The 15393-nt window shown below is 52.0% G+C and overlaps 1 protein-coding gene across 1 annotated transcript in view; it reads left to right on the plus strand.

Moving 5' to 3' along the window:
- The window catches only part of HMGXB3 (HMG-box containing 3), a 43544-nt gene that overhangs the window by 25152 nt on the left and 2999 nt on the right, over window positions 1-15393 (plus strand). Inside the window, exons 11-17 of the mRNA XM_055141345.1 lie at window positions 531-680; window positions 4956-5257; window positions 5764-5891; window positions 10681-10812; window positions 11386-11570; window positions 13780-13999; window positions 15256-15389. Coding sequence (XP_054997320.1) covers window positions 531-680; window positions 4956-5257; window positions 5764-5891; window positions 10681-10812; window positions 11386-11570; window positions 13780-13999; window positions 15256-15389 — 1251 coding nt within the window. The remainder of the gene's footprint in view (window positions 1-530; window positions 681-4955; window positions 5258-5763; window positions 5892-10680; window positions 10813-11385; window positions 11571-13779; window positions 14000-15255; window positions 15390-15393) is intronic.

Raw genomic sequence — 15393 nt, forward strand, 5'->3', positions numbered from 1 at the left:
CAGGGGTTACTCCTGGCTCATGCACTCAGAAATTATTCCTGGCAGTGCTCGGGGGACCATATGGAATGCTGGAAATTGAACCCAGGTCGGCAGTGTGCCAAGGCAATAAAATTTTTGACCACTGATCAATTCGCTTTTTTCACAGTTGGGGAAAGACTTGCCAAGATTGATACAGGCTGTGTTAAGAGTGAAAGAAGATAATTGTAGAAAGGGGATCTTGCATAAAGGCTCTATGGAAGTTAGTGTAAATGTGGCTTTGGGGGGGCTGTAGCCACAGCACAGCGGGTAGGGCGTTTGCCTTGCACGAGGCCGACCCTTGTTCAATTCCCAGCATCCCATATGGTCCCCTGAGCACCACCAGGAGTAATTCCTGAGTGCAGAGCCAGGAGTGACCCAAAAAGGGGAAAAAAAAAAAAAAAATGTGGCTTTAGAATCGCTTTTCTTTGGTTTATTGATCCTGGTATCCTGGTCGTCCTGGTGGATGGCTCTGCCCAGGTGCACCTGAGTTGAATGTTGGTCTTCCTTTTTAGGATTTGGGCCTGGCTACATCGAGAGGCCGGGGGAAGTGCAAGAATCCTTCTTGTAGCTATGTCTACACCAACAGGCACAAACCTCGGATCTGCCCCAGCTGTGGCTTTAACCTTGCCAAAGACCGGACTGAGAAAACCACCAAGGCTCTTGTGAGTTTCCTCCCCACACTTCCCCCTGCTGGGTTTCGTAGAAATCAAAAGATTTTTTTTTTGTTTTAGGCTGTGAAAGAAGTTCATTCTGAACCTGTCTTCTCTTCTCTGCACTTCTGCAATGCTCAGCTGCGTCAGTGAACCAGATACTTTGGTCTCTGACACTCTTCTTGTCCCCCAGATCTAAATCTCCCAGAGCAAGAGAATGTCAGCAGGCCTTAGGGCTTGGGGACAGAGGGATGTGAGGGTTTCATCCTTTTATCTTTGAGGCCTTTGGGAGGCCTGTAACTTGTATTTTGGCCAGTGGTTAGAAACTAACAACATGGGACTTTGTGAAACAAATTGCTCTTTAATTTTTTTTTTTTACTTGAAGAACTGTGATTTACAAGGTTATTCATAGTCGAGTCATAGGTGTGCAGTATTCCAACACCAATCCTACCACCATGTCTACCTCCCCTCCAGCCCCCGCACCAGTGTTCCCTTGTTCCCTCCTATCCCCCCCTTGACAGACACATTTCAAAATTCGGTGGTTGTAGTTCAGATCTTATGCTTAGTGTCGTGTCTGTACTGCAGATAAACTGCTGTGCCACCTCCCACATCGCCAGTACACCCCAGGCCCCACCCCTACTCCCCTGTTGCTTCCTTTTCTCTCATCCCCCCTCATCTCATTCCTTCTCTGACCTTTTCCTCCCTATACTTCAGGGTCTAGGCATCCACCCTTACTACGTTACATTTCCTCATCCCGTTATTCTGTGTTCCACAGATAAGTGAGATTGTCTCGAATTTATCCTCCTCCTGGCTTATTTCGCTCGACACGTTATCTTCCAGTTCCAACCAGGTTGCTGCAAAGTTCATGATTTCATCACTCCTTGCAGCTGCATAGTATTCCATTGTGTATTTGTACCACATCTTCATAATTCATGCAAAAACAGATATCAAGTAGCTTGTAGGGCTTTAAAATTTGCCTCTGGTAGTCTTACCTGACATGTTCTCTGAAATTGGACCAAACTGTTTGAATAGTAAAATGCATTTCCCTTGACTTGTTAGGGCTTGTGTTTTATGACCAGAACTAGGAAAGGGAGAATTTTCTGAGGTTCTCTGGGTTTCCGTGTATGTGTCCTGTGGCAGGGTTGGAGGTGGGCAGGGCGGCGGGGAGGGCCTCCTGAGAGTTCCCTGTAAGGGCCTAATGTCGCCATGAGGCTCCTTTGGTGCTAGAGATTACCTGGGTTACCCCTCTAGGGCTGTTCTGGTGATGCTTGGGATACTGGGATTGAACTGGAGTTGGCCACGTCCACGACAGGTGCCTCAGCCCCAGGCTCTGTGGCCCCGAGGCTTTTGTCTGGTTTGGTTTTTGAACCAGATTTGGCACTAGTAAGGCTCAGTGCTGGGGCTGAGCCCGGGCTCCTGCCTGCAGAGTGTGTGGTCCTCCCCTCGGAGCTGTCCTCATGCGGGGGGCAAGCCAGGCGTTAGAGGCATCCCCTCCACCAGCTGAGCCCCTTTTAAGAGTGAGCAGGAGAAGGGGCTGGGAAGGAATGTCAGTGCTCTGCTCCAGAATAAGCCAGGAAGCCATGGTGGAATCTGGCCTGGGCAAACCCAAATTGGCCCTTTTGAAATGGGCAGGATTGGGGCATGGCATCAGCAAGGACAAGCATGAGGGAATGCAGAGAGAGGGAATTGGCTAGTGGAGGGAAGGGTATAGTAAGTGAAGAAAGGCAGTTTCCAGACCCATCTGGGGATCTTTACTACAGCTGTGCTTTCATTGGTTTGCTTTATTTATTTATTTATTTATTGCTTGCTTGCTTGCTTGCTTGCTTGCTTTTTTTGTGAGGGTCACACCTAGCGACGCACAGGGGTTACTCCTAGCTCTGCACTCAGGAATTACCCCTGGCAGTGCTCAGGGGACCATATGGGATGCTGGGAATCGAACCCGGGTCGGCTGCGTGCAAGGCAAACGCCCTCCCTGCTGTGCTGTTGCTCCAGCCCCTCATTGGTTTGCTTTGGCAGCCACACCTGGGGGATGCAGGAACTCCAGGTTCGTTGCTGGTGGGTTGATCAGAGCAGTGTCCGCAAACCAACCTGCGTCGCCAGCCCATGAAGCTTTCTCAGACTTCTGGGGCAGTTTGTTTTTTTTTAAGCCTGGAAGTCCCGGGAATGTTCCTGATCTCCAGGTCTGTTTCCATGCCTGGGACCGTGCTTTGAGCTCGTGAGATAGGGGAGTGAACCGAAGTGGATACTCGTGGCTTAGTGGGAAAATAGCAGCACTGGGGAGGGCTGGAGAGGGCCCCGGATCAGGAGTACAGAGAGGGAAGGTGGCAGACTGGATTAGGTTCACGCTGTTTTATTTTCTGGACCATGAACTTCGAGAGAATTGAGCTTCAAGGAACTTGTAAACCCTTGGAAGTACCTGTAGAGGGGTCTCAAGCTCCGGGCGGCGGGGCACCTCCTTCAGGCCTCAGCTGTGCTGCTCTTAAGAGTGCCCCACTCTGCCCCACCCCTTCTGGTGACAGCCAGGGCAGCAGTGTCTGTTCCCCCCCTCTCCTGACATGCAGGCCTATGTGTGGGATCAGGATGAAACTTGACTTCTGTGTCGGTAACAGGCCCTCTGAATGTCATTCTCTTATTTCATTGTAGCTGTTGCTGTGACATAAAATATGGAAATGGAGATTGGCCTTTATGTCTGGGGTAATGAAGTGCCTTTTCAGGCCAGGCAGAAATTGTCTAGAGACCTCTTGCCAATTGATTTCAGTTTATATTCATTTTTTTTATGTATATTCCTAATTGTAGTTGGAAACCTCATCCCTTTAGTATGGTTATGTCCAGACATTCCTTTGCTCTTCGACCTCCTAAATTTTAGAGAAGTTAAATACAACTTTCCCACAAAACTATGTCAGAGAACCAGCAGCCCTTGTGTGTTGCTCTTGGGAGCCCCCCCCCCCCCCCCTTGTGTTTCCTATGCACTCTGTCTTCGGCTTGACCGCTGCTCTCTGAGCTAGAATCGTCCCGATTCCTTCCCATTTTCCATTTGTGGCTGAGAACCGAAGGATAGGTATTCCTGCTTACTTGCCTTCCAGCTCCGTGGTTCAGCATAGCCCTACCTGGCAGTTTGTAGCCATCTCTTCTGTGTCTCATAAGAATCCGTTGAAAGCCAGGCGTAGGCTTTTGAAAATAGGAAAAGGAATAGGACGACGACCTCTTCCCTTCAGGTGCTTCCAAGAGCAGGACGAGTCCTTCAGGTAGTAGTTGGCATTGGTTGGCGTGCCTCGGACCTTGTGCTGGTATTGAAAGTCAGTAACTTAGCCAGGGCACCGTTTGCAGAGAGGGGGAGGCGAGAGTTCTGCAGAGGAGTGATGGCTGGGCTTGCTTCCTGGTGCGGACATCGGTAGGGCCCTCCGCTGAATGGCACCTGCAGGGAAGAACTTGTTTCTCGGGTGTATTTCTGGACATTGCTCCTAAAATCCTCTAACTGGTATCAGAGTTTTCTTGTTCCCAGAAGCCACCAAATACTGAAGATAAAGGTTTATTTATTTGTTGAAATGACCATTCACAGAAATCCAGCCATTCCTAGGGTTTTCCTTGCATCCCGAGTGCTGTGCTAAGGGCTTTGCTTGTAAGAGCACTTATTCCCTGTTCAGCTCTTATTTTCTTTTTTCCTTTTTCAGTCACATCCAGCGTTGCTCAGGTGACTCACTCTGCACTCAGGACTTACTTCTGCTTGGGGGACCATATGGGATACTGGGGATTGAACCTGGGTCTGCCGTGTGCAAGGCAGACCCCCCCCCCCACCACCAGCTGTACTATTGTTCTGGCCCCTGTTGAGCTCTGTTTGACCCTCCCTTTTATAAGAGAGAAAGTTGAGGCTTATTGGCAAGATAAATTGCTTTGGGTCACAAACAGCTTAAGTAGCATATGTGTTTGGGGACCACACCCAGCGGTGCTCAGGGGTTAGTCCTAGTGAGCTCCGAGGACCGTGTAGGATACCAGGGACTGAGCCCAGGTTGTACTAGGCGTGTGCTCTACACGCTGAGTTACCTCTCCAGCCCCAAGGAGCGCATCTGCCGTCAGAGCTTATGTCTGTTCTCCTCCACACTCTGTCCCTGGTGAATGGCAGCGCTGCTGAGTCTGTAACGAGGAAGTGTGTTGGCTGCGGGAGAGAGAAAGCCTAAGACCTGAGTTACACAGCCAAGCTCGTTTCAGAATGGTCTCAGCCAGTGACCTTCGGCCATGTGTGGCTCTGTGCGCCCTGTGTGTTTGGTGACAGATCCCCTCTCTCCCCAGGAGGCGAGCGCCCCGCTCCCGGAGGTGCTGAGTGCCACCGAGCCCCTGAGTGCCACCCAGAGGGAGACCCAGCGCCAGTCCACGCTGCAGCTGCTGCGCAAGGTCCTGCAGATCCCCGAGAACGAGTCGGAGCTGGCTGAGGTCTTCGCCCTGATTCACGAGCTCAACAGCTCCAGGCTCATCCTGTCCAACGTGAGTGAGGAGACGGTCACCATCGAGCAGACCTCCTGGTCGAATTACTATGAGTCTCCGTCCACGCAGTGCCTTCTCTGTAGCAGCCCATTGTTCAAAGGGGGACAAAAGTAAGCACCCCTTTCAGACTCTCCTGCCCCCAGCCCCCGTCTCACATGGCTCACACTGCCTCTTGCTTCAAGCGACTTTAAAGCTACAGTCTTTGAAGATGCTATTCCGGTGTTTGTTTGTTTTTTCTTGAAGTTTCTTTTATCTTTTTGCCATTGTTAAATATAAAATGCTACTAAGTGGTTTTCTGTTCTGTTGAAAATGATCGAAAGTTAGTGTCACCAGTGTAGGAATTAGTTTATGTTTATGTCTGGTTGAACATCCCAAGCATCCTTCATGGATTTGGGAGTTTGGTGGGAGTGGTCAGGTGAGGGCATAGAAGGAGTCATGTTGCCGAAGGAGGGGGTGCCTGCTGGACAGCCAAGCTGCAGCCCCTCCGTTTGCCTTTGCGTAATGTCTCCAGAATTTACCATTGAGCGCTGCGCCCTGGAACTGCTTTATTAAGAGGTTGATTTCCCCTTTTTTTTTTCTTGTTTTTTTTGGTTACTGGTGATGTTTTTGGTACTAGCTCCCTGGCCGGGCCCCAGGAGTGCTGGCTGCTGACCGCCAGTCGGTTGCAGGTGGTGACTGCCCAGGTGAAGATGTGTCTGAATCCCCATTGTCTGGCCCTGCACAGCTTCATGGACATTTATACAGGTGGGTGCCTGCCTCCCCCCGAAGCTCCGAGCAGGCCAGAACACAGCTCTGTGTGTCAGGACTTCTCTGAGTGCTGGGCCTTCTCTCAGGGGGGCAGGGGCTCTTGAGGAAGAGGGTTTTTTTTGTTTTTTTGTTTTTTTCTTTTCTAGAATATCTCAGCCCCAGAATATTTGCCTCCTAAGAATTAGGGCTCCTTTGGACCGGAGAGATAGTACAGCAGCGGAGGCATTTGCCTTGCATGTGGCTGACCCGAGCTCGATTCCTGGAACACATCCACGAGGGGTCACTGGGAGGGACTCCTGAGCACCACTGAGTGTGGCCCCAAAACCAATGGGGAAAAAAAGAAAAGAATTAGGACTCTTTTCCAGAATCCTGAACTGAAAGGTAGCACCTTTCTCCAGGCCAGGTTGACTGTGTCGAGTGAGAGAGCACGGGGAGGCCCAACATGACCCAGGCGGTGTCTCCCCACACCCCACCCTAGTCCCCTGCGTGTGAGCGTGATAGCCGAGGTGCACGTGGGCCATGCCCTGGTTTCCTTCCTGTGCCCACCCACCCCATTTACTCCATTTTCACCTCTGGGCCCCTGGGAATATCTGTGACTGTGTAGACCCTGGTGTAGAGATGCTGCTTCGTGAGGAGACTGGGAAATGGAGGTAGGTGGAGGGAGTAACTGCCAGGCAGCAGTGAGCCGCCTGTGATGTGATGAGCACTTGGTGCTGAGCCCTCCGTCATCAGCTGTGTTGACTCCTGCGAGGGTATGCTGAGGGCGGACGTTCCCAGGCTTCTGGGCGTGTGCAGCTCTTGTAGGGTGCTTGTGTGGGGGGTTGCGCTGCCAGTGAGCCACGCTCCTTGTCCTGGGACGTGCTTTTAAACTTAGTCGTGTTATTACGGGCATCTCCTGTGTCAGCAGGTTGGAGAAACAAACACATGAGCATTTTCCAGGTGTGCGGCAGGCAGTCCATTTTACAGGCCTCACGCCTTTGTGTGCAGCCTGCGTGGTTTCCTGTAGGCGAACGCTCGCAGGTGGAGTGCATATTCACCGTTCCTGCTCTGCCTTCGTCAGCGTCAGGCGCTGGTCAGACACTGAGCATTCCCCGTGGGCCAGCCGTTGCGTGAATTTGACTCCTGAGTTATATGTTTAGAATTTAACTGAAGATGGTTGTTTATGCTTCGTGTTGAAAACCTTCCGGTGCCTTGTTTTGAATTCATGCTTTTGCCGTGAGAGCAGCGGGGTCTCCCCAGAACCTTCTCTTATGTTGTCCCTTTGTAATCAGACCCATCCCCAGCTCATAGCCTCTGGCAACCATTTGATCTGTTTTCTCTCCCTGTGGTTTTATCTTGACAGTGCCATTAACTGCAATTATAGTATATCACAGCGGTTTCTTTCACAGGACTATAATGCCTGTGAATTCTCCCCCATTCTTATGTTTTGGCCGTTTGTTCGCTTGTTGAAGCATGTTTGGCCTGACAGTGTTGAGCAGCCGGGAAGAAGCTGCCGCAAACATTTGTGTACAGACTTTTGTGTGGACATAAATGTCTCTTGGAGAAGCATTTCAGAGTCAGATTGCGGGCCCATGCGATGTTTATGTTTAATTCTGTAAGAAATTGCTGAGCCAGGCGCCAAGTGTCTGTGCCAGTCAGTTTCCTCCAACAGTGTAGAAAGAATCCCAGAGAATCCTCCACTGGGAGCTTTTGGTAGTGTCTGAGGTTTTGTTTCACTCATTCTAACACGTATATGTAGTCTGAACTTCCTGTTTTCTCGATGAGTAATGATGTTGAACATCTTCCCCTTGTTTTGTTTTGCCCTCTGTATGGACTTCTGTGGTGAGTCTGTTCACGTCACTGACTCACTGAAGTGAGTCTGGTCTTAATGATGATCTTGAGAGTTCTTTTTATAATCTTGATACAAGTCCTTTGGCAGACAAGGGATCTACAAGTATTTTCTAATGGTGTATGGTTTGCCTTCATTCTCAACAGAATCTTCTTAAGCAGTTACTTTACTCCTGGCTGTGTGCTCAAGGAATCACTCCTGAGTGGGTATCGAGCAGCATGTGGTTCGAGGCAGATTACTTAATCCCTATAGTGTCTTTGGCCCTGGGCGATTGTTCTGAGTGACAGTAATGACCTGTTTGTTCACTTCTCACCCAGGGACCATTTTTGATGTTGTGTCTAAGATCTCTTTATCTTGATGAGTATTTTTCATGCTTTCCTGAATAATTTATAGTTTTATTATTTAGATATATCCATTTTGAATTAATTTTGTGAAAAGTCTGAGGTCTCTGCAGTTTTTGAAAAGTGTTAATTTTTCCGTAAAGTTTTCTTTGTGCCTTTGTTGAAAATCAAACATACGTGATCAAACAAATTTGATCTTACAGCATAGGTTTCTTTTTGTTTGTTTTTTTGGGGGGAAGGTTTGGGTGACCCCAAACCATACGGGCCTTTTATTTGGGGGAGGGAGGTCTAGTTTTGACCTTTCCCTGCCTTCGTTGGTTGGGATGTCCGGGGTGTTCTCCTGGCTGCCTGCTTAGTGAAGGTGTATGTAACAACACGCTCAGTTACTGGAGCTTGTATTCCTGCCTCGGTGCACTCGGACCCGCGGCTGTGGCCGCACTTGCCTGCGGGATGACGGGGAGGCAGGGAGGAGCGTGCAGTAGACTACCCCTGAGTGGTCCTGGCCTCGAGAGGCGCTACCTCTTCTGCTTTTTCTTTTTGTTTTTGCTTTTTGGGTCACACCCGTCAATGCATAGGGGTTGCTCCTGGCTCTGCACTCAGGAATAACTCCTGGCAGTGCTCGGGGGACCACGTGGGATGCTGGGCGTCGAACCCGGGTCAGCTACGTGTAAGGCAGAAGCCCTACCTGGCGGCGCTCAGGGGCTGTATCTGGCACTGTGCCCAGGGATCGCTCATGGCAGTGTTCCAGGGACCATAAGGGACTGCGTGCTTGGCCGCATGCAAGGCAAGTGCCCTCACACTCTATCGCTCTGGCCCTTGGCTCTGTTTCTCCACTGTTCTGTTTCACTAACTGATACTTTTCCTTTCATGCTGCCTTGATTATTATAGCTTCAAAAAAGTAGTTTACATTATATTAGATTCTGCTCCACACAGTTCGTGATGGTGTTTCCTGTTGAGCTCCCGGGTGCTTAGTGCCGCTGCTCAGGCCACAGGGAGTTTTGTCTGGTGACTTTAGCTAGTGATCTTGCTAATCTCACTTGCTCTAAGAACTTTCTATAGCTGGTATTAAAATGTCTCAACAGTCAATTTGGCAGGTACTAAAAACTGGTATATTATCTCTAAATTTATAGTATTTTTTTGGTTACTAGGAAAATTGTGTATATTGTTTTCTCTTTAATTTTTTTAAGGGGTGGGGGACCACCCACACCTGGCAGATCTCAGGGCTCTGTACTCAGAGCCACTCCTGGTGGACTCGGGACCGTATGGGATGCCAGGGATGGAACTTAGGTCTGCCGCGTGCAAGGCAAATGCCCTACTTGCTGTACTCCTTCTCCAGGCCTTCTTTTGAGAATTTATTTTGTGAGCATTTCTATTCTTCTTTGAGGTGTTTCTTTGACAGTTCTACCCCAGCTTCTCAGTTGTCTTCTTAAATTTATGTTCTTTTTTAGACATGAAAGGATTTCTCTGTCTTTAATTTTAAGGGCCAGAGAGATAGATAGATAGATAGATAGATAGATAGATAGATAGATAGATAGATAGATAGATAGATAGATAGATAGATAGATAGAACGAACATCAGGTAAAGGAATTGCCATGCACATGGCCAATTCTGGTTTGATCCCCAGAACCACATATGGTTCTCAAGCACTGCCGGGAGTGATCCCTGAGCACAGGAGTAAGGAGAAAGGCCTGGCACAGCTGGGTGTCAAACAATCACTCCTCCCCCACAAAAAAAAATTCTTTTTAATCTAGAGCTTCTCCTGTATAGTTTCAGGTCTTCTTTGGTATAATTTTTTGAAAGTCCTTCCATACTCTATTCTTATAACATATACACAGACTTTAAAGTTTGCTTTTGCAAATGTGAAAACCTCCCCCTTTGATTTTTCTTAGCTTGACCGCATTTCCTTGCCACTGAGCCTTTTATCCCAGAATTGGAAGGAGAGGTGGAAGTGACACCTTTGGCCCTGGCTGAGCTGGGTGGCAGAGAAGGGCCGGAGGGGGGGGGGGCTCGGGGGTTGGCACACCCAGTGATGAGCAGGGTAACTCCTGGCTCTGCACTCAGGAATTATTTGTGGCAGTGCTTAGGGGACTATATGGGGTGCCAGGGATCGAACCTGGGTCAGGTACATGCAAGGCAAGCGCCACCCCCGTACTGTCTCTCCAGCCCCAAGAGGTCTTTTTTTCATTTAGTAATGTTTCTTCTGTACAGATTTTATTTAAAAACAAAATAAAACAAAACACATAGTGTATTGTGGATTATTTCTGAAGCATTTAGAGCAGAGGTTCTCACACTCATTTGGTTTGCCCTCCTTTTCAGAAGGGGGAAAATCACTCCTTGCCTCCCTGGAACCCTGCCACCTTCATGTGAGCAAATAGAAAGCAACTCCCAGATGCACCCAAGGCTGGATCTTTGCAGCACCCCCAGGAGCTGGGTTTGGAGGCAGGAACTCTGGGGAACATGATTTAGAAGTCTGTTGTGCTTTGCAATGAAACAGTTTTCTGCTTTTGAGTATGCCGCGTTTCATTCCCCAGCTGGCAGACATGTAATTTGTTCCCCGTGGTTTGCCGCCCTGGCGGATGCTCCAGAGCATTGCCCTGGTGCTTCTTTGATGTGCAGGTCTCTTTAATGTGGGGAACAAGCTGTTGGTGAGCCTGGACCTGCTTTTTGCAATCCGAAACCAGATCAAGCTGGGCGAGGACCCCCGCGTGTCCATCAACGCTGTGCTGAAGTCGGTGCAGGAACAGACAGGTAAGAGGTGGCCCTCCGTGTCCCGGAACTGTGTCCTGATAGACTTGGGTTGGAAGCATCATCTCGGGAGAGTGTCTGACTCGAGAAGGAATCAGTCTCCGCTTGTGGATAAACTTCCTTTGACTCTTCCAAATGCCCGGCTAGCCGTGGGAGGTGTGCGTCTGGTCTCCCGAGGAGAGATTAGACTGACTGGGAAGCCCGTCCTGTGAGCATAGGTAGGGCTGGCCTAATGGCATTTGGACTGCATTCTGCACACAGCGTCAGGATGTCCGTGCCAGTCGCAAGGCTTGTGCTGAGACCTGAGGCCAGGGACCACCTACCTCATTGCACAGAACTTCTTGCCCCTCACCTGTCTTTCGGCGTGTGCTGCCCTTTCCAGCAGACCACCATCTCCCACCTCCCTGCTCTGAGCACAGAAGGCCTCAAGGGGAGCTCTAGGGTCACACCGGCCATTCGTGTGTGGCATTCATGCCGCCCAGTGGCAGTGTGCTCCTGTGCAATGTGGAACGCCCTTCCCAGCGTTCCTCGGGCCCTGTGCCGGGACCTCTCACCACTCCTGCCCTCTCCTTCCAGAGAAGACCCTGAGCCCCGAGGAGTCGCGGCAGCTGCAGGAGCTGCTCTGTAACGGCTACTGGGCCTTCGAGTGCCTCACTGTCCGAGACTACAACGACATGATCTGTGGCATCTGCGGCGTGGCCCCCAAGGTGGAGATGGCCCAGAGGAGCGAAGAGAATGTGCTGGCACTGAGGAGTGTGGAGGTGAGCGCTGCCCGGCCCGCACAGGGCTCCTTGCGGTCCCTGTGGAGCAGACTCTGGCTCGGACTGGAGGGCCAAGCAGGCTTTTCCGGCCACTGCTACGGGAGGGGTCGTTTGTTCCTCATTCAGCTGATGTACTGAACAACAGCTCCTTGGAAGTGGTGATAAACTGTAGCACTTGTTCATCGATCTGCTCGAGCGGGCACCAGTAAAGTCTCCATTGTGAGACTTGTTACTGTTTTTGGCATATTGAATACACCACGGGTAGCTTGCCAGGCTCTGCTCTGCGGGTGCAATACTCTCGGTAGCTTGCCGGGCTCTCCGAGAGGGGCGGACGAATCAAACCTGGGTCGGCCACGTGCAAGGCAAAACGCCCTACACGCTGTGCTGTCGCTCCAGTCAGGTGATAAACAACACATGGTTATTGCTTATATGCACGTGGACTGGTTTGAGGAACCGGGAAGCAAGTATTCTATGTTGTAAAATTACAGTGACTAACTGAAGCAACCGGAGTAGCAGTGGTGGAAGGGGTGATAGCTGGGCTCGGGGATGGCCCTCCTGCCCCCGTGCCATTTGGGAGGAAAGCTGAAGGCCACGTGACTCAGGGGGGGCAGTGTTCAGGCAAAGAGGCGTGTGAGCAGCCGGGGTGGGCTTGTCGGGCCTGGCGGGGAGCAGCGTGGAAGCCCGTGTAGCGGTGTGTGCGCTCAGGGAGAGGAGTGGGTGGGAGGGTCCCCAGCACCACGCCAGGCTCTCTGCAGCCACGGGCGGCCTCCCTGCACACGAGCCAAGTGCAGGGACAGAAGTGCTAAAGAAAGTGGTGACCTGCTCCAACTTACATTCATAACCCTCAGTGTTCACACAGATCATAAATGCTGTGGATCTCTGTGGTAATTCGCACCAATGGTCAACAAGTTGTGATTGCAGGCTTAGGAGATGATGAGCCAAAAATGGGTGTGTTTCTCCACTCATTGTTTGAGATGATAGGACCTCGAAGCAGGCCGGTGCCCGGGGATTCTGGTGGCCTTGCTCTGCTCTGTTTTGTATTTTAAAGTGTTAGTACTTAGGTCTTTGGTTTTTCCTTATCTTTTTCCCCCCCTTTCCCTTTGGTTTTTGATTCGTACCTGGAGGTGTCAGGGCTCACGCATGCACTCTCTTTGGGAGGGAGGGAGGAAAATGCAGGTGTCACTGGCTGCTGGCCACTCCTCTCCCGCCTGGCTGGTGACAGTGGCCCCGGTGGTTGGTGCACAGCACGTACCCACCTGTCTTCACCACACTCCACACATGGGCAGTGCCCGACGTCCAACTCATGGTTCCTGCCTGCAGGGCAGCTGCGATGCTCAGGGGTTACTCCTGGCGGGGCTCGGGACCATATGGGATGCTGGGGATCAAACCTCAAGTCATCCACATGTCAGGCAAATGCCCTACTTGCTCCAGCCTCTACTTTTTAGTTTGGGGACCATACCTGGCTCTGCTCAGAGCTTACTCCTGGCAGTTTTCAGGGGACTATATGATTCAACCTGGCTTGGCCGCAAACAAGACAAGTGTCCCACCCCCTGTACCATCTCTCTGGCCCCACTCGGAATGTTTTTAATATGATGCCATGTAAGATGCCTGGCATCGTGAAAACAGACGTGCCTGCTTGGGTGTTCTGCCGACTGAGTGGTAGCCCTCAGCACTAGGTGACCCGTAGCTCTGAGGAGACCATGAGATGGGTGCAGGGTAAGGGCTCCATAGAGGGTCTGCAGGGAGGAACACCAAATCATAAAGTGCTAGAGGCTTACACCAGATGTGTAAACGTCACATGAGGGAGAGTTGCTGTGGGGGGTGGGGGTGGAGAGGACTTGGAATCTGGATACAATGTCACTGAGTTTCATGCTATTGTTTCCTGTCAGTCTGTTGTCACGGATAAGGACTTGGTCTTTGGGACGCAAGCCTTGCCCGCACTCAGGCTCTGTCCCTGCTCCAGTGGTATCACAGTCTTGGGAGGAGGAGTGGGAGCCCCCGACCCAGCAGCGAGCAGGGGGCTACCACGCGGAGGCTCCCTTCCCTGCCCAGGCAGAGGAGTGAGCAAGTACAGGGGCAGTGTGGCCTGGAGCAGGGGAGCTACGGAAGATGCCCGTCCGGGTTCTGGGTGCCGGGCAGGCCCCCTTTCTGCTGTTGCTCTTCTGTGGGTTCTGCAGCTTGACCCTTTCCGTCCTGACCCTTGACTTAGTTCACCTGGCCTGAATTCCTGAGCTCCAGTGAGGTCAATGTGGAGGACTTCTGGGCCACGATGGAGACGGAGGCGATTGAGCAGGTGGCCTTCCCCACCAGCATCCCCATCACCAAGTTTGATGCGTCTGTCATCGCCCCCTTCTTCCCACCACTCATGCGAGGGGCCGTGGTCGTCAACACGGAGAGAGACAAGGACCCGGATGTGCAGCCAGCACCAGGTAAGACTCTCCCTCCCCGTGCCGGCCGGGCTCGGGATGGCCTGTCCAGAGTCCGGGGTGCCATCCAGGGGAAGGCTGCACAGCAGGGGAGGGCTCTCCTGGGAGTGGAGCAGCAGCCTGTGCCCAGAGCCTGAGGCACAGGAGTCTGGAGTATGAAGAGCTGCTTGCCGGATTGCCAGGGTGGAGCCACAAGTCCCCATCAGCTCCCGGGCAGCACAGCACTGACCCCCGGACGCCCGCCCAGGGAGACTGCTGCTCAGGCCTCCGGCCCAGAGACTCATGGATGCGCGCAGGGGAGCGCCAGGTCCCACGTTCCGGCCAGCTGTGCTGGTGCTCTGACGACGGCTGACAGCTTGAGGTGGAATCCCAGCTGTTGACCCTGGTGTCCCTTTTATTACTGGGGCTGCTGCTGTCCCCAGGACATCAGGAGTGACTGATCCCCTTTTGCTTTTTTTTTATTATTATTGCAATCTGCAGTAAGAGATAGGTTTTGATCTTGATGCCCTGTATTAATCTGCATTTGTATGTGTATCTGGAACGGAAAACTTCCAGAGGATGGCACTTTTTCTTAGCAAGTGCAGACTGTTTTTTTAAAAACTTAACATGGTTCGAGGCCAGAGAGATAGTACAGTGGGTAGGCGCTGTCCTTGCACGCCACCAACACGGGTTTGATCTCTGACATCCCATGTGGTCCCCCGAGCACAGCCAGAGGTAGTCTAAAAATAAAAACGAACTTAACAAGGGGCCAGAGAGAGAGTACAGGGGTTAAGGCCAGGCCTTGTGTTTGGCCGGCCTGGCTCAGTTCCTGGTACCACAGATGGTCCCTTTTAAGCACAGAGCCAGGAGTCAGCCCCGAGCACCTTAGTGTGGCCCACTCTCTCCTCCCCCAGAGGACCTCGTGTCGTGGCTCATGCTTGGCAAACAAGCCTCCTCACCAGTGCCCACTGACCGCTTCGCTGCCTCGGGGCCCAGGAATTGCTCTGTAGGCCCCTTAGATGGTGTTGAGCACTTAGCACAGAGCATCTCCTTCGCCAGAGAGTGGTAGCTCCTCTGCCACACCCTAGTGAGCAGCCGAGCCCCGGCTGCTGACACCCGCACCAGGCCGGAAGCTCTTCATTCTGGACTCCCTTGGGTGGCTTCCTGCTGCTCACCCAGGAGTGTTCTGGGACAGGGCCTCGGGCTGTGTCCACACCCGCTGGGCAGGGGGGAGCCGGGGCTGGCCACAGCACCTGAGTCCAGTGCCGGGCCGTTCGCAGGAGACGGCGGCGCCCTGGTGCGGCTGCTGCAGGAGGGCGGCTGCCGGCTGGAGGAGCTCGGCTCCTACGACGAGGAGCGCCTGCGGGGGCTGCTGCGCCGCTGTGCCATTCCCTTCACGGCCCAGGACTCCAAGGTGG

This window comes from Sorex araneus, chromosome 6 (assembly GCF_027595985.1).
Source record: "Sorex araneus isolate mSorAra2 chromosome 6, mSorAra2.pri, whole genome shotgun sequence".
NCBI lineage: Eukaryota > Metazoa > Chordata > Mammalia > Eulipotyphla > Soricidae > Sorex > Sorex araneus.